The sequence below is a fragment of the Cheilinus undulatus genome, linkage group 1 (assembly GCF_018320785.1).
Source record: "Cheilinus undulatus linkage group 1, ASM1832078v1, whole genome shotgun sequence".
NCBI lineage: Eukaryota > Metazoa > Chordata > Actinopteri > Labriformes > Labridae > Cheilinus > Cheilinus undulatus.
In genome coordinates this window covers 58,507,256-58,526,453 of record NC_054865.1, presented here as the reverse complement: position 1 = coordinate 58,526,453, position 19,198 = coordinate 58,507,256, and the positions used below count along the sequence as shown (strand labels likewise).

Below are 19,198 nucleotides of genomic sequence, written 5' to 3'. Positions count from 1 at the left end.
ATTGGTCCTCATATGTTCTGATTGGCCCTCATATGTTCTGATTGGCCCTCATATGTTCACATTGGCCCTCATGTGTTCTGATTGGCCCTCATGTGTTCTGATTGGCCCTCATATGTTCTGATTGACCCTCATATGTTCACATTGGCCCTCATATGTTCTGAATGGTCCTCATATGTTCACATTGGCCCTCATGTGTTCTGATTGGCCCTCATGTGTTCTGATCGGCCCTCATATGTTCTGATTGATCCTCATATGTTCACATTGGCCCTCACATGTTCTGATTGGCCCTCATATGTTCTGATTGATCCTCATATGTTCACATTGGCCCTCATATGTTCTGATTGGCCCTCATATGTTCACATTGGCCCTCACATGTTCTGATTGGCCCTCATATGTTCACATTGGCCCTCATATGTTCACGTGTCCTTGTATGTTCTGATTGGTCCTCATATGTTCTGATTGGCCCTCATATGTTCACATTGGCCCTCATATGTTCTGATCGGCCCTCATATGTTCTGATTGGCCCTCATATGTTCACATTGGCCCTCACATGTTCTGATTGGCCCTCATGTGTTCACATTGGCCCTCATATGTTCACGTGTCCTTGTATGTTCTGATTGGCCCTCATATGTTCACATTGGCCCTCATATGTTCACGTGTCCTTGTATGTTCTGATTGGTCCTCATATGTTCTGATTGGCCCTCATATGTTCACATTGGCCCTCATATGTTCTGATTGATCCTCATATGTTCACATTGGCCCTCATATGTTCACGTGTCCTTGTATGTTCTGATTGGTCCTCATATGTTCTGATTGGCCCTCATATGTTCACATTGGCCCTCATATGTTCTGATTGGCCCTCATATGTTCACATTGGCCCTCATGTGTTCTGATTGGTCCTCATGTGTTCTGATTGGCCCTCATATGTTCACATTGGCCCTCATATGTTCTGATTGGCCCTCATATGTTCACATTGGCCCTCACATGTTCACATTGGCCCTCACATGTTCACATTGGCCCTCATATGTTCACGTGTCCTTGTATGTTCTGATTGGTCCTCATATGTTCTGATTGGCCCTCATATGTTCACATTGGCCCTCACATGTTCACATTGGCCCTCACATGTTCACGTGTCCTTGTATGTTCTGATTGGCCCTCATATGTTCACATTGGCCCTCACATGTTCACGTGTCCTTGTATGTTCTGATTGGCCCTCACATGTTCACATTGGCCCTCATATGTTCACGTGTCCTTGTATGTTCTGATTGGCCCTCATATGTTCACATTGGCCCTCATATGTTCACATGTCCTTGTATGTTCTGATTGGTCCTCATATGTTCACATTGGCCCTCATATGTTCACATTGGCCCTCATATGTTCTGATTGGCCCTCATATGTTCACATTGGCCCTCATATGTTCTGATTGGCCCTCATATGTTCACATTGGCCCTCATATGTTCACATTGGCCCTCACATGTTCTGATTGGCCCTCATATGTTCACATTGGCCCTCACATGTTCTGATTGGCCCTCATATGTTCACATTGGCCCTCATATGTTCACGTGTCCTTGTATGTTCTGATTGGTCCTCATATGTTCTGATTGGCCCTCATATGTTCACATTGGCCCTCATATGTTCTGATTGATCCTCATATGTTCACATTGGCCCTCATATGTTCACGTGTCCTTGTATGTTCTGATTGGTCCTCATATGTTCTGATTGGCCCTCATATGTTCACATTGGCCCTCATATGTTCTGATTGGCCCTCATATGTTCACATTGGCCCTCATATGTTCTGATTGGCCCTCATATGTTCACATTGGCCCTCATATGTTCACGTGTCCTTGTATGTTCTGATTGGTCCTCATATGTTCTGATTGGCCCTCATATGTTCACATTGGCCCTCATATGTTCTGATTGGCCCTCATATGTTCACATTGGCCCTCATGTGTTCTGATTGGTCCTCATATGTTCTGATTGGCCCTCATATGTTCACATTGGCCCTCACATGTTCACATTGGCCCTCACATGTTCACATTGGCCCTCATATGTTCACATTGGCCCTCATATGTTCACATTGACCCTCATATGTTCACGTGTCCTTGTATGTTCTGATTGGTCCTCATATGTTCTGATTGGCCCTCACATGTTCACATTGACCCTCACATGTTCACATTGACCCTCACATGTTCACATTGACCCTCATATGTTCTGATTGGCCCTCATATGTTCACATTGACCCTCATATGTTCACATTGGCCCTCACATGTTCACATTGGCCCTCATATGTTCACATTGACCCTTACATGTTCACATTGACCCTCATATATTCTGATTGGCCCTCACATGTTCACATTGGCCCTCATATGTTCACATTGGCCCTCACATGTTCACATTGGCCCTCATATGTTCACATTGACCCTTATATGTTCACATTGACCCTCATATGTTCACATTGACCCTCATATGTTCACATTGGCCCTCACATGTTCACATTGACCCTCATATGTTCACATTGACCCTTATATGTTCACATTGACCCTCATATGTTCACATTGGCCCTCACATGTTCACATTGGCCCTCACATGTTCACATTGGCCCTCACATGTTCACATTGGCCCTCACATGTTCACATTGACCCTCATATGTTCTGATTGGCCCTCATATGTTCACATTGACCCTCATATGTTCACATTGACCCTCACATGTTCACATTGACCCTCACATGTTCACATTGGCCCTCATATGTTCACATTGGCCCTCATATGTTCACATTGGCCCTCATATGTTCTGATTGGCCCTCATATGTTCTGATCTGTTCTCATATGTTCTGATCGGCCCTCATATGTTCACATATGCAGATAATCCATGTATCCATGGCCTTAATCTGGATCGATGTTTTCAGGGTACTGGAGAGGGGCCGTCCCATCTCTCCAACATGAGAGGACCAAATTGTGTTTGTGACGTTTTTCAGACTCAGATGAAAGTTTCCTCCCGTTGTTATCTTGGATGTGGGTCCAGGCGGCCGATGATGAAACATTGAGGAGTGTAAGTCATCAGAGTTGTGTAATCTGAAATCTCTGAATCAGTCAAACAATGGAGGCATTGTTCCCCTAAGGAGGAGGGGTTATTTCTTTATTAAACAAACAGCCCACAGCCCCCATAACCCAGAGCTCTTCATCACTGAAACAGGAACCTGGATGAGAGCTGCACGGTGGAGCAGTGTCAGCTCTGTGCCAGCTGGTGTGTTTCCTGGTCATGTCTGTGGATTCTCCTCAGGTACTCTCGCTTCCTCCCAGAGACCACAGATAGATTGATCAATCAATCAATCAATCAATCAATGTTTATTTACACGTGGCATGTTCTGTTTTCTCCAGGTAAATCAGGCTCCATTAAAACCAGGATAAGGGTGTGACCCAGTCTCCCTGTTACTTACACAAACCAGGACTCTCGAGTCGGTGAACTCAGCGGGAGCGTTTAAACGTGAAGATCTTCACACGCCACAGCTGACATGAATAACCGGTATGAAAACTAAAAATTCAGAGGTGACTTTAGACTCTCCTGTCTGTTAACATCTGACTGGTTTCTGGATAAAGTCTGGACTTTGTTATAACATCGTTGCTGCAGATGTCTGCAGGACTGTTCTTTTCTAAACTGAGAGAAACCAGAGCAGAAGATAAAATCAGAGTTTCACCTCAGAGCGGTTTTATTTCTGATCAGCTCTGCTTCTTTTTTAGCCGGAGGAGAGGCCGACTTCCATCTTTTCTACTGTTATCAATAGTTAGATTTGTTAGAAATTTGGTGATTTTTTTTCCCCCAAAAAACGTGATCACAATCCCCCCGCTCATTTAGGTAAAGGTGGTCCAGCTGAGATGTCAGCTCTGTGTTTGAGTGTTTGTGTGTACGTGTGTGAAGGAATGAAAACTCTTTGTTTTGTAAATCTAGGGGCTCCCACCTTTTTTTTGTTATGGGTCAAATTTCATTTGGTTTTGATAGAATTAGTGGGTGGCGCTATAATCACCTGCCACCTTTTAGAAATCCAACATTCTTTTTCTTATCAGACTCAGTGCAGGTTTGATCGTTTCCCCATCAGCGGCCTTCATTAGAAATGTAACACCACATATATGCGTATATAACAGCAAAAAAGTATTAAAAAGTTGTCCTACTTTAACCCGCCCTAAGCTTTTAAACTCCAGTTTTTCTAGAACGAGGTAAAAAAAATCTGAAGTTAATCCAATCAAATCTGTAGTTCATCAGTATGTTAAACTTGTGAATCTGAAAAAAAAAAAAAACGCCAGAAAAAAAATAAGAGGGGAAGAAGAATTTCTTGCATTTTAACAGGTCCTGAGGTCCGTGCTCGGGTCCTGGTTAAGGTCCACTGGAGATTCTCTGAGATGGGGGAGTCCCGTGTTTGAGCTGGTCAGAGGAGGGACTGACTGGAGCAGGGGTGAGCCGTATGGCTGAGGTCAGAGGAGACTTTCGGGGTAAATGGCCTGCTCTGATTGGTTGTTGACAGATCCTCATTGGCTGGTCTGCCTATCAGATTTAAGACTAAATAACTCAGGGGGAGAACATCATGGAGGACTTGGTTCCTCCTTCTGTCTGCCTCTAAACTCTTCTGCCTCAGGCAACAACGAGCGTTTTGATTGGTCAGGTCAGAGATCAGCTGGTCGGCAGTGAAACTTTGTCTGTAGACTTTAATGTGGGGAGGAGCAGCAGCAGTGCTCTCTACTGCCCTCCTCTGGCCACCAGTGTTAGATCAACCACAGCTAGAAAGCTGTGTGATGGTTGGTCATAGGGATGGGCAGGGGCGGAGCTAAATGTAAACATCGGGGCTTAGCCCTCACTGTTTTTATTTCAAATGTCATCGATTTAATCCTGTAGCACCTAGAGGGAAAAAAACCTGTATGTCAGTTTGACCTCTAAATAAATATTTGAGCTGAGTCAGCAGGATCATCAGCTCAGCTCAGTTTATGGTTTAGAATCTGAAATCCCAAATCAAGAAACAAACGGATCCACAATTTCTGTTAAAAATAGAAAAACATGTAAACCCTGCCTCAGGGAGTCCAGGTTCAACTGAGACTCAAACACCAAAAATGATCTTTTTTTTTTCTTTATCAAAAAGAAATTTAAAAAAAAGGAAAACATCATTTTTCAGGATCAATACAGGAAGATCAAGAGAGGAACACTGGGACCTTTTTCTTTAAGAGGCCTGCACCATTTACACATATAAAGGAAAAAGAATGTTACATCACCATTATTCCATTCTTTGAGTTTAAATCAGAACACAAAAACAAGAAGATAAATAAAGAAGTTTTCTTTTTTTTTCCTGAAAAAAAAATAAAAAATAAAAAATATAACTTAAAAAATCAAAACAGAAAGTTCAAAGAGCAGAACATTGGGTCTGTAACATTCTTGTTACGTCAACATTATTCCAGTCTTTTGATCTTACTGGTTTTTTAAAATCAGAACAGAAAAGCATTTTAATTTTTTTATTTTTGGAAAATGTTAAACATTTTTAACCTTTTTATCATTTTTGGACTCGGATCATAAAGAAGAGAACAGTGGAGATGTAACATTCTTTTTCTCAGAACACCACAGAGAATGTTACAACCCCAGAGTTCTGTTCCGCAATTTTCCTTTTTTTGATCAGAACACAAAAATCTATCAATCAATTTTTTGAAAACAAAACAAAAAAACCTTCTTTTATCATTTTCAGTTCAATCCAGACGGGCTGCACGGCGGCGCAGGGGTTAGCGCTGCTGCCTCACAGCAAGAAGGTCCCTGGTTCAACTCCCGGTCAGGGCCTTTCTGTGCATGCTTGTGAGGTTAATCAGTGACTCTAAATTGCCCATAGGTGTGAGTGTGAGCGAGCCTGATTGTCTGTTTCCATAGCTACATTCACACTGCAGGCCTTGATGCTCAATTCTGATCTTTTCCAAGATCAGATTTTTTTCGTTTGCCTGTTCCCACTGCAGCCAACATCAGATACGTACCTGATTTAGAACCACATACGAAAGCGGCCTGCATCTGATTTGAAAAGGTCAGATTCAATGTGACTTACGCTGTTCACACTGTCAGGGAAAAAATCTGATACGAGTCACATGTGAGCAAAAACTCAGATTCAGGTCACTTTTAACTGCAGTGTGAACGCAGCCTGAAAGTAGCTCTGTGAATATTGTGTTGATATTTAGATCTGAGAGATGACCACACTCAGGCGTGTCATAAAAAGTTTATTCAGAGTCATAATGTACAAGCTTTATTTACACATCATTCATCATACAGTCTGCTAAATAAATAACCTTTGCATCTCCACATGGCTTTATCCACAACACTTTACTGGCAGCTTTAGGAGAAACTAGTCAACAAATCTGTGAAGATAAAATGATTTAAGAACAAAAAAAAAAAAAAAACCTGTGAGGAGATCTACGGAAGCCCTGAAGGGACATGGGTGGAAAAACAATTCTCATGTTCACTAATTTCTAGAAAGCCTCTGGCACACAGGAGGAACTCCTTTTCTGCCCATGACCCCCTGGGGGCGCCGTAGAGAACAGAATTCGAGTTTTTCATCAGCTTCATCAGTGTTCAGATTTCTCTGATCTTCTTCTTCCCTTTCTAATGGAGGGCCGCGATTAGAAGACCCCGAGTCCTCCTTTAATAAAACCAGTCTGATGATCTGACGGTTCTGAAGATCATCTGGCCAGACTGTCCAGTGGTGTGAGGAGTTTTTATGATTGGAGCTGCTCTGATTGAAGATATCTAACATGGTCAATATTTATGGTCAGAATTCCTGTTTTTGTGAATTTAAAAAAACAAAACAAAAACGGAGAACAGTTGGACTGTTAAATGAGATGTAAGGATAGCCAATCAGGACACAAGCTGAATGACGAAAGTGTGTGTTATCAGTGAGGCTCTGCAGCACCATTTAAGTTGGGACAGGGGTAAGAAAAAAAAAATGGGACAGGAATGGAATGCCTAAAACATTCCAAAGGTAGAAAGGTTAATTGGCTGTCTTAAACATTTCAGCAAGAGAATGTTCAGACAGATTCTGCACAAGTCACAACAGCATGGCTTCACCGTAAAAGAGGGCCAGGCCTAGACTGGCCTGTATGCAAGAGAACAGGATGGAATGTTTTTAAACTTAAAAGGATGACAACATCTTTACAAAGACTATTAAAGAGGATGATGTCATCAAAGCAGAGGACAGAATGTTGGTGAAGCTGGGGTTGTTGGGACCTTTTTCCTTCCATTTCTGATGAATATATTGCATTGGTTCTCAACTGGTCTACCCTTAGGATCCACCAGCCCTTTCAATGACAAACTGTGACCTATATTCAAAAAACAAAGAAAAATTGGTAACTTAATTAATAATGTTGCCATTTGGATATTGGATGAAAAAAAATCTATGCCTGAAAAAAAAAGAGACATGGCATAACTTGGATGTTTTACTGGTTCTTTTACTTTCCCTAGGATTACATGTTATATTCTGCCAGAATAAAGAGATCTTATGGTATTACCTAGTCATCATGGGAAAACTGGCCTGTTATTGCAAGAAAAGGAAAACTGTTTGATCACATTATGACATAAGACTGCTCTGTGACCCACTTTTGGGTCCCATCCCACCAGTTGAGAACCATTGCTTTAAAGGATCATCATCGAAACAGAGGATGGACTATTAACAACTTTAAAGGATGACATCATCTTTTATAGACTACTAAAGACTTCAAAGGATGACATCATCTTTTATAGACTATTAAAGACTTCAAAGGATGACATCATCTTTTATAAACTATTAAAGACTTCAAAGGATGACATCATCTTTTATAGACTACTAAAGACTTCAAAGGATGACATCATCTTTTATAGACTATTAAAGACTTCAAAGGATGACATCATCTTTTATAGACTATTAACAACTTCAAAGGATGACATCATCTTTTACAGACTATTAAAGACTTCCAAGGATGACATCATCATCAGGATGGAATGTTAATGAAGCTAGGGATGTTGGGGCCTTTTTCCCTCATTTTTGCCAAACAGTAGGCCGTAGTTGGCAACTTTTGTCAAAGTGGGAACTGCCAGTCACATGCACATTCCAAAAGTTGCCAACAAAGGACAGAAAACACGAGGGAATTGTGGGCATGTATGTGTTCTAATAATGATAGAGAGATGATTTTTTATATAACTCATCTGTTTTGGTTTGAAGAAGGATACCAGTTCTGCATATTAGGGTTGTGGCTGGTATGGCTACTAGCCAGCATTCATGCAAAGGTAAGGCTGCCTTATTTACAGAAGGCCACCGCTCTGCTGCCTCGGTGGGTCATGTTGCTCAGACACAGATGTTGGTTTGTTGCTTCCAGGCGTCTCTGGGAAAAGCAGCCGCCTGAATGCAGATTCACACGGCGAAGAACCAACAGGAAGGAAGACAAAGAGCGTGTGAACCAGACTGAGCCATCTGCCAATCACAGCTGTTCTCCAGCACCAACACTGCCGTTTAAAGATGGTCATTACCGCAGCCTGAAGAATGCGAGCGTTCGAGGAAATCGCCACTCAGTAATGAAGGCAAACAGGGACAAAGACGGAGCGGCAGCAGCTGGGCATGCACACTAATGCTCGCTCACATCTGCAGCAGCTGGATCCTGATCTTAACCGACCCACAACAGAGACAAAAACGAGAGGAACTATGACGACAAACATAGACAAATGATAACAGAGTTTTAAATCTGTCAGTGGAGGCGGCTCTTTACTCAGTCACAAATATTAAACATGTCTGATACTTATGGTTTGATCAGGATCAGTTGACTAATCCTACTACCACCACCACACCTGAGGGTTATTTGGACAAAATGACTATTCAACACATTCCACAAAATTAAGGGCCGGGGTAAGAAAAGACTGGGATGTTGTGGAACGCTATAAAAACACCTAAAACATTCCACAGGTATGAAGGTGATTGGCTGCCATATTTATTTCAATGAAGTAAATGAGAGAATATTGCTCCACACAACTGTCCCAGTCTTTTCTCACCCGTCCCAACTTAATTGGCGCTGCATAGCCTCACGGATTAAACACACCTTCGTCAGTCAGCTTGCATCCTGATTGGCTATCGTTCTATCCCATGTAACAGTCCAACTATCCACACGGGTCACAACAGCATGGCTTCAAAGTAAAAGAGGGCGGGGTCTAGACTGGCCGGCATGTTAAAGGAAAAGATGGAATGTTTTATAGGCTGTAAACGATGACATCATATTTCTAAAGACTTAAAAGGATGACATCATCATCAAAGCCGGGGAGCAGAATGTTGGTGAAGCTGGGGATGTTGGGCTCTTTTCCCCTGCCACTTTCCCAAAAGTTGCCAACAAAGGACAGTCATCATAAGTTAAAGATCGTTGGTATGTCATAGAGAGATGCTGAATATTTTTATAACTCATCTGTTTTGGCTTGAAGAAGGATATGAGTCATGCATAATTAGGGGCGTGGTTTTTCGGTTGATCTAACGCTAGGACTCAAAAGGCTTCAGTAACTGAACAGCTAATGTTGCTGCAATACCTGGTAGCACTTTATTTTAGTGGTCCTTAATTACTTAGTTAGTAAGAGTGTATTATGAAGTAATTCCTCCAGAATAAGGTGGTATTTACCTCGTAATAATACGTTTGCATTACTAAGTAATGATTTAGTAATATTTGGGAAGTATTTACCTCGTAATAGTTATTAATAATCCAGTAATTCCTTGTAATATTGTGGCAGTTTTCTGGTAATTAGGGGGTATTTTACTAAGTAATTTCTTAGAAATAGATGATCATTTTCCATAAAGGTTGCTTAAATACTCCCAGGTTATTTCTTTATTTTGGCACACTAAATGAAAGAGAGTCCTTCATGAATAATTTTCCTGAAAGTAGATTAAAGGGTCATGGGTCAACAAGGCCGCCCATCAGGGGGGATAGAGAGGAGAGCTTTCTGGGGCCCAGCCAAACTGGGGGCCCAACGAGGTCAGCAAATTCCTGGTGCATTATAAAGTTAAGCTGTGATATATTTATTTTGATTGTTTTTGACTGAATAATAACTACTCTTATCAAAGCAACATTTTTATTCATTTATGCTGTAGTATATAGAATACTTAAAAATGTTTTTCCGTTTTTAAAAGCAGAATCAAAATGGGTTAAAAGGACCAACAAAGGGGGGAAATGTGGTGAAATGGGATTTTAAAAGTAGGTAAAATGGGTTTAAAGTGGCAAAAATGGATTAACAGAGTTCACAAACAGGCAGTGAGTTGTAACGATGGATAAGAGTGGCAAAAAACAGCAGAAAAAGTGTTTGCAATAACAAAAATGGGTTAATAGTGGCAAAAATGGGCATAGCGAATAGTGAAATATGGCTAAAATGGGCAAAAATGGGTGAAAAGGGTAGAAAGATATATTTCAAAGGTTGCAAACAAGGGTTAAAAGTGGCAAAAAATATGTTTTAAGTGGCAAAAATAGGTAAGCAGATGCAACAATGGCTGGAATGTGGCAAAAGAATTGTAAAAAAGTGGGGAAAAGAGGTGATACTGGGAAAAATGTCTTAAAGTGGCAGGAAAGCAGTGAAATTAAATTAAAAGTTTCAAATATGTGTTTAGAGTGGCAAAAATGACTTAAAATCTGCACAGTGGAAAGTGGCAAAAACAGGCAGGAATAGTGGTTAAAATAAAAAACGTGTGTGGGGAAAAAAAGTGATGAAAAGCAGTTAAAATGTGGACAAAAACTGCAGAGTTGATAAAAAAAAAATGGCTAAATGAGTTTAACACACTTTCGGGTCCACAAGGATGTAACTGTTAGCCAGAGCGGGGGGGGTTAGGGTTAAATACCACCTCATTACCAGAGATTTACCACAATATAGAAGAAAATTCTAGATAATATATTATTATTATTTCATACACCATATTTCTGAGTAATTTACTGGTAAAATACCAACTAACTACGGGGTAATTACTGCCTTATTCCGGAGAAATTACCTGATAATTGCACTATTACTATAATATTATAAAGGTAGTTATGGCCCACTAAAACGGCGTGTTATCCCGTATCTTCTCCGGTCCATGGTTAAACATCTGGGTCGGTAAAAACAAACACAGAGAGGAAGTAAAGACTGTAGAGAAGAGAACAGTCCCATGAAATGTTTGATTCTGCTGATGGATCAGTGATGTTGGGATGTTTTACAGCCCTGGCCCGGCCCTGGCATGAGAGGTCAGGGTTGTCTTGAGTGAGCTCTGTGACGCGGCGTGACGACGGTTTGGTTTCCTGGATGTTACTGCGGTAGGAACAAACAGCTGTGCACAGCTGCAGGCCCTCCTCCTCCTCCTCCTCCTCCTCCTCCTCCTCCTCCTCCTCCTCCCGGTGTTACGTTGACCTTCTGTCAGCTCTGGGCCGCCCCCTCCCACCCCCGCCCCCTGAACACTACCAGTCTGTGGCCTCTCTCTCCTCACAGAGCGCCGATTCTGCAGCACAACAGTTACCTTCTTCTCCTCATGCTGCTCTCCAGGCGGCCCAGTTCCTCGTAGGACTGGAAGAAGACTTCCAGCTCGCCGCTGCCCCAGCCCCTCCAGACACTCAGGCACCACTCGCTGTTTTCCTTCTGGAAGCCACAGACGACCATGTCCTTAGCCACCAGCGCCGCCTCCTGCAGGACGCTGACAGAACCAGAGAGAGAGAGAGAGAGAGAGATGTGAGAAGACGCCATGAAGAGGAGGAGCTTTAGCTGGTGGCATCTCTGCGCTCTGTAATTAGCTCTACTTAGAAACCAGTGGGCCGTTCTAGGAAGCAGTCCGCTGAACAGCCAGGTTACTGTTGGTCCACGGGCTGCTGAATGACTGTGACTGTGAGTCTGTCCTCCTCTGCCCTCACGCCGTGCTCAGAACAGTAAAAATAACCATTTCATAGGGTCATCTCCTTTGTTAAACACAGACGTTACACAGGGTCAGATCTACATCAGGACGTGTATCAGCGACTTCTGGCCCCGTCCCAGGACATGCACAGCAGGAGCACAGGTTTATTAACAGGAGCAGGTCTGACCTCCACAGACAGCCAGGGTAGTGATTATGGTCTGGGGTTTTCTAGGGATGCCAGTAACCGAGGTTATCATAGTTAACATGAGCTACATGAGCAGAACTGAGACGTGCAGGAGATCATGTGTGGGGTGCTGCAGGGTTCGGTTCTTGGACCACTGTTGCTCATTTTTAACGGTGTATGATGACAACGATCTTTTCATCAGAAACGTAGACAATAAAGAATCATTTAAAGCTAGAACAAGTATTCACCCCCTTGAGTTTCTTTCTACCATTTCATGATCAGTATGATTTGGCTTTCTGACAAAAAATGAAATGAGGATCAGCTGAGGTCAGTGAAGGTGTCTCAGTGGTTGTAGTATAAAGACTCCTAAGTCTGGAAGGTGCACTCACTGGTTCTTCAGTATTCCTGGCAACCATTACACCATGACGACAAAAGAACACTCACAGAAAAGGATACTGAAAAGTCTGAAACATCTCCAAGTCTCTGAACATCCCCCAGAGTTCAGTTAAATCTATAATGAAGAAATGAAGGAATATGTCACATGTGTAAATCTGCCTAGATCAGACTGTCCTCACAAACTGAGTGGGCGTGCAAGAAGGAGACTAGAGAGAGAGGACACCAAGACACCTATGACTACTCTGAAGGAGCTCCAAGCTTCAGCAGCTGAGATGGAGAGACTCTGCAGACAGCTCTAACCCCTCACTGCCATGGCAGCTAACGCTGATATCTGAGGGCTCATCGCTGTCTTGCCCTTAAATAGCTGATGAACTGCTGTTTTAACCAGTTTGATTATAAAAGCAGCGACCTCTGCCTTTACGGATGTACTGTCCTTACAGCAGACACTGATTTATTGAGGCCATGACACAAAGCATTCTGGGAGGAAGGAGCGCGCTGAGTGACCCTGCAGCCATGTTTCACACACAACACCCCAGCATTATCTGAGCCCATTGTTGTTTCATCTCTGAGAGCGTGTCATTATCCTGTTTGGTGATGTACAGCTGCTGGGCCGCAGAAACAGCTGAGCACTCCTTAAAGGACTAGTTCAACATTTTTAACCTGGGCGGCTTGTTCATACGTTCAGAGCTGCAGAGGCTAAAGGTCAGTTTCATCCTGATGTTCTGGAAGTTTTCCATATTTAGAGTCATTAACCCTCGTCCTACTTCCACGTCGACCTTCAGCACAGAGGATGAACCCGTGCTGCACAGACATGATGGTTTTTGAAGAGTTCAGAGTTAAGGTCTCTGCTGACTGATGACTACCTCGTACCTGAGCGCAGGTCTGTTTACATCCCCCTCACCCCATGTTTGAGTACACATGAACCAAACCTGAGACTGTCTTTAAGCGGAGCAGGGCATGGTTCCATAGTCAGATCTGGGCCCCGGGTCCCTAATGAGTCCTGCTGTAGATCCATCTAAACCCAGCGTTGGTTTAATACCCAGCAGCTCTACCGCAGCGACTCCGAGTTTGATCTCTTATTAAAACACAGCTGCAGACGTGTAGACCCCTCCTCTGACCCCAGCCCTGACCTCACAGAGCCTCACCTGTTCTACAGGTGCTCTATTATGAGTCTTGATTAAGCGCCGGGCCGTGGGAGGCTCTTTTATTGGCTGCTGCTAACAGCCGGGCCTCTGTGCTGACACAGACGCTCTGTTAGAGCAGCTCTGGAGGAATAATGACAGAGTCAGTGGGACTGATGATGAAGGATGGACCTGAGACTGAGGCCATGGTCCTGGTCTACCCCCTGAGACTGAGGCCATGGTCCTGGTCTATCCCCTGAGACTGAGGCCATGGTCCTGGTCTATCACAGCAGCATCCCTGTTTAATATGAGAACCATTGTTTCCTCCTCACAGCTGGATGGGTGTAAAGATATAGACCCTCAGTCAGTCTGAAGCCATCTTTAGGTCTGTTCCCCTCCTTTATCTCTGTCTCTAACAGCCTCTGATTGGTTAAGATGTTTGACTGTGATTACCTTGGAATTACTGAAAGGTGAACATTCACCCATTACATCAGGGTTAAAGCTTTCCATCATCCAACCAATATCCATCATCCAACCAACATCCATCATCCATCCATCATCCATCCAACATCCATCATTCATCATCCATCCATCATCCAACCAACATCCATCATCCATCCATCCATTCATCATCCATTCATCCATCATCCATCCAACATCCATCATCCATCCAGCCATCATCCATCCATCATCCAACCAACATCCATCATCCATCCATCCATCCATTATCCATCCAACATCCATCATCCATCCAGCCATCATCCATCTATCATCCAACCAACATCCATCATCCATCCATCCATCATCCATCCATTCATCCAACCAACATCAATCATGCATCCATCCAGCCATCATCCATCATCATCCAACCAACCTTTATCATGCATCATCCAACCAACATCCATTATCTATCCATCCATCATCCAACATCCATCATCCATTCAACCAACATCCATCATCCACCCATCATCCAACCAACATACATCATCCATCCATCCATGCCATCATCCATCTATTCATCCATCCATCATCCAACATCTATCATCCATCCAGCCATCATCCAACTGTCCAGCCATCCATCATCCAACATCATCCATCCATCATCCATCCAACATCATACATCCAACATCCATCACCCATCCATCACCCATCCATCCATCATCCATCATCCATCCATCAAACATCCATGTTTATCCATCCATCATCCATCCAACATCCATCATCCATCCATCCATGACCCATCCAACAACCATCATCCATCCAACATTCATCATCCATCCATCCATCCATCCATCAAACATCCATGTTTATCCATCCATGGTCCATCCATGATCCATCCAACATCCATCATCCATCCATCCATGCATCCATCCATCCATCCATCATGCATCCCTCTGCCAAAAAAGTCAGACATTTAGAAAATGTTGATTTTTTTCCTGATTTAAAGAGTTTTTTAAAAATAAAATGACAGTAAAGACATTTTAAAGAGACGTCATAATGACGTGAGCTCACCCTAGAGATGTACATCCAGGTGGACTTAGGACGGCGATGACACGCCCCCTCAGGTGACTGGCGTGAGTCTGAATCTCAATGACCATCACGTCTCCTCCTCGCCTGGAAAAGCAGAGAACAGAGAGAGAGTGAGCCGCCCTGCAGCCTCGTGGGTAAAAATATCCCTCTAAATGAACAGTGGTAAACGGGACAGTTACAAATTATTATTAGGAGCCCAAACCCACCAGACAGCACAAACAACAAAAAACAACAGAAATCAGCAGGATTGCTGCATAAAATAAATTATGGGTGTATTTCAGCGTCTGTCTGATCATGTGACCAGAGATGTCTGTGTGCATTTTAACTGTGTAGAAGAAGGAACGAGGCTGTATTTGTACACTCAGTATTTGTGTATTTTGGATATTTAATGGAAATAAGTTCTGGTCAGTAACTTCAAATATTAGCTTTAAAATCAGAATGAAAAGAATCCTGATAGAATCCAGATCTGGCCATAAAAACATTCTAAATGACATATCTTATATCTCCATCCTTAGTGTGTAGATGTGTATGAGGGTGTGTAGATTGTGTAGTTTGTGTAGTGTCGTTGTGTACCTGGGGACCCACAGCGTTCCGTTCACTGACAGCACCGTCACCGCCTGCAGCGCCGGCTCGGTGCTGTTTTCATCTTCAGGGTTGGAGGATAGCTGCTGGCTATGATCCCTGCTGGTCTCCTCCGGGCCTGCAGGGGGCAGCGCGCCAGAGGCGACCGAGCCCGGCGTCTCTAGGGAGCACGTGGACGACGTGGAGCAGCAGTCTGTCAGCGAATCCTGGTGCTGGATGATCTGAGTGCCCGCCTCCTCACTGTAGATCAGAGTCACCTCTCCGTTCATCTGCTGCTCGCTCTCCTCGCTGTTCTCCAGCGCCGTTACCGTGGCAATGCTTGCAGGACGCTGCACGTTGAAGATGTCCCGCAGAGGATGAGAGTCTCCGCAGCTGAAACCGAGACAGCATCCAAAACGTCAGAGCAAACGTCAAATGCCAGAATAACTACCCAAATTTAACATGACCTAAACCAGAGAATGTGATACCTGAGCGAGGTCAGAGGTCAGAGAGAAGCTATTTCTAGACCCTACAGTCATCCTAAAGAACCCGTACTCTGATGGAGCTCTGCGTCTCCTGACCGTCTCACCTGTAGGTGGCGCACAGCTGGTAAGAGGCGGCGTGATACAGCAGCAGCATGTTGGCATGGCTGTCCAGCGCCCACACCCCCTCTTCCCCCATCAGGCTGAAGCTGGTCGTCATGGAGACGATGGAGGACATCGGACTGTAGGTCTCCAACCGTCGGACAGCCTGAAGACTCTGACAGTCCAGGACCAGGAGACCCGGACCGTTGGAGAACCACAACTAAGAACAGAGCACAGAGAAAACCCTTTTTTATCATCATCTGTCTGGTTCTGGTCCAGGTTTATCATCAGTCTGGGTCTGGTCCAGGTTTATCATCAGTCTGGGTCTGGTCCAGGTTTATCATCAGTCTGGGTCTGGTCCAGGTTTATCATCAGTCTGGGTCTGGTCCAGGTTTATCATCAATCTGGTTCTAGTCCAGATTTATCATCAGTCTGATTCTAGTCCAGATTTATCATCAGTCTGGTTCTAGTCCAGGTTTATCATCAGTCTGATTCTAGTCCAGGTTTATCATCAGTCTGGTTCTGATCCAGGTTTACTATCAGTCTGGTTCTAGTCCAGGTTTATCATCAGTCTGGTTCTAGTCCAGGTTTATCATCAGTCTGGTTCTGGTCCAGGTTTATCATCAGTCTGGTTCTAGTCCAGGTTTATCATCAGTCTGGTTCTGATCCAGGTTTACTATCAGTCTGGTTCTGGTCCAGGTTTTCCTGACTGAAAACAGTTCAGGTTCTGGTTCTGTACTGACAGAGTCTGGTTTGATTAAACTGAACTAACAGGTTCTGGTCCAGGTTTACCCCTAGTCCTCATCCGTTGAGCAGCGATGTGGTTTCTCTCCTGTGTTCATCCTTCCCTTAACTGATCTCTTTCTCAGCCAATCAGAAAGGAGATTGATAGACGACTCACCTGGGAGCCACCTCCCACCAGCGCCATGCTTCTGACCGGGTAGGGGCTCTGTCGTGGATCAGAGTCCTTCAGACCAAACACCGTCTTGTTGAGCGTGTGCGAGCACAGATACGTCTCCCCATCCACGGGCAGGTCGTCCACCAGACTGTAGACCGCCATCAGACCGTCGGACATCCCGGCGAACACTCGAGGCAGACTCTGATCATGAGACAGAGACGCAATTCAGACAAAGCAGTTCACACCCAGACACCCTCAGACCAGATCCACATCCTGGTGGTCACACGCCTCAGTGCCAGGGCAGTGAGAGGACGGTAGGCGGGGCTTGTTTCCGTGGTAGTGTTATTAGTAATCAGGGGTTCCTACACACTTGAAAAATTCAGACTCTTAAGACCTGAATGTAGAAACTTTAATCCCACCCACTGCACTGTAAGAATGAAGGAGTGAGACTTCTGAGCTGGACCAGGACTGAGTTTTCTGGTGAACTGTTTATGAAATGAAAGTTTTTGGTCATTAACGACCAAATTTGATGATTTCTGGCCCATTAATTCCTCTGTTCTATTAAAATAATAACTGAATGCAATAATACACTGAAACATGCAGGCTAACTTCACATCAGGGAGGCAGATATAGCAGAAGTTTACCTAAAACCTGTTGATATTTTTGTTAGTTAGACTTTTATCAAGAACAGAGCCAGAACATCCCACATCACAACTTGGCCACAAGACTTCCTGTTCCTTTTTTTTTTGGAAGAAAAACAAAACAAACTGAGCCAAAAAGGATGTATACAACACAAAAATAATAATAATGACAATAAATAAATAATCAGATCTAAGTCCTCAACGCTTGGGACCTTTACACAAAACGCACACCAAATAAAGATATATAAAAAAATAATAATAAATAAATGAGAAAATAAAGAAATACAGAAATAACAATAAATGAATAAAAAAAACAATAAATAATAAAGCAAATAAATAAATACATAAATAAAATAAATTAATGAAAAAAATAAGTGAATAAATAAATACATCAATAAAATAATGAATAAAAATAATAAATAAATAAATAAATAAATACATCAATAAAAATAAATGAATAAAAAAAATAAGAAAATAAATACGATACATTAATAAAAAATAAATATGTAAGTAAATAAATACATAAATAAAATAAATTAATAAAATATTAATATTAATAATAAATAGATAAGTAAATAAATAAATACGTGAATAAAAATAAAAGAACAAAAAATAATAATAAATGAATGAGTTAATAAATAAATATATCTAAATAATTAATGAATAAAATATAATAATAAATGAATAAGTAAATAAATAAATACATAAATAAAAATAAATGAATAATAATAATAATAAATAATAAATAAATAAATAAATAAGTAATAAATAAATACATAGAAAAAAATAATAGAATAAAAAATAATAATAAATGAATAAATAAAATAAATTCATAATTAAAAATAAATGAATAAAAATAAATACATAAGTAAATGAAATACATAAATAAAAATAGATAAATTAAAAAAATAATAATGATTATAAAAAAACAAAAATTAATAATAATAATACAATAACACAACACAGTTAGATTATATTAAATCATTTTTTTAAACAAATGTTTCAGTACCGGACATTTATGTACACTTGAGTAGTTTAACAAAAAACCAGAGGGGAGAGTGACATAAATTCAATGGTTTATGATGCGTTACAGTCAGATTCAGTGTGTAGATATACCTAATCCAGGGTGTCCAACAACTTACAAACTTCTCTTGTTAGGTGTTTGAGTTTCTCCATTATGGAAATATCATGGATCACATCAAACCAATTCTCCACTGAGGGTGCTTCTACTGACATCCATTTTCTCATGAGAGTGTTTTTACCTGCTAACATTAAAATATTAAAGAGATATTTATTTGAAAACCCTCAGTAGTCTCAGGTCTTAGGCCCGGGTACAGAGGGACAAAGTTAAAAGGAATCTGCACTTTAAATGCTTTTGTCCATAATACTTCTGATTTGATTTCAGTCGGACAGAAGCAAAGG

General features: G+C 42.2%; 1 protein-coding gene across 1 annotated transcript in view; it reads right to left on the bottom strand.

Annotated features, from left to right (window-relative positions):
- Nucleotides 1-11,442: 11,442 nt before the first annotated feature.
- The window catches only part of lrrk1 (leucine-rich repeat kinase 1), an 82,693-nt gene continuing 74,937 nt past the window's right edge, over nt 11,443-19,198 (bottom strand). Inside the window, exons 34-38 of the mRNA XM_041784715.1 lie at nt 17,139-17,336; nt 16,243-16,457; nt 15,666-16,046; nt 15,075-15,176; nt 11,443-11,666 (exon numbers count right to left, since the gene is read on the bottom strand). Coding sequence (XP_041640649.1) covers nt 11,489-11,666; nt 15,075-15,176; nt 15,666-16,046; nt 16,243-16,457; nt 17,139-17,336 — 1,074 coding nt within the window. The 3' untranslated portion in view covers nt 11,443-11,488. The remainder of the gene's footprint in view (nt 11,667-15,074; nt 15,177-15,665; nt 16,047-16,242; nt 16,458-17,138; nt 17,337-19,198) is intronic.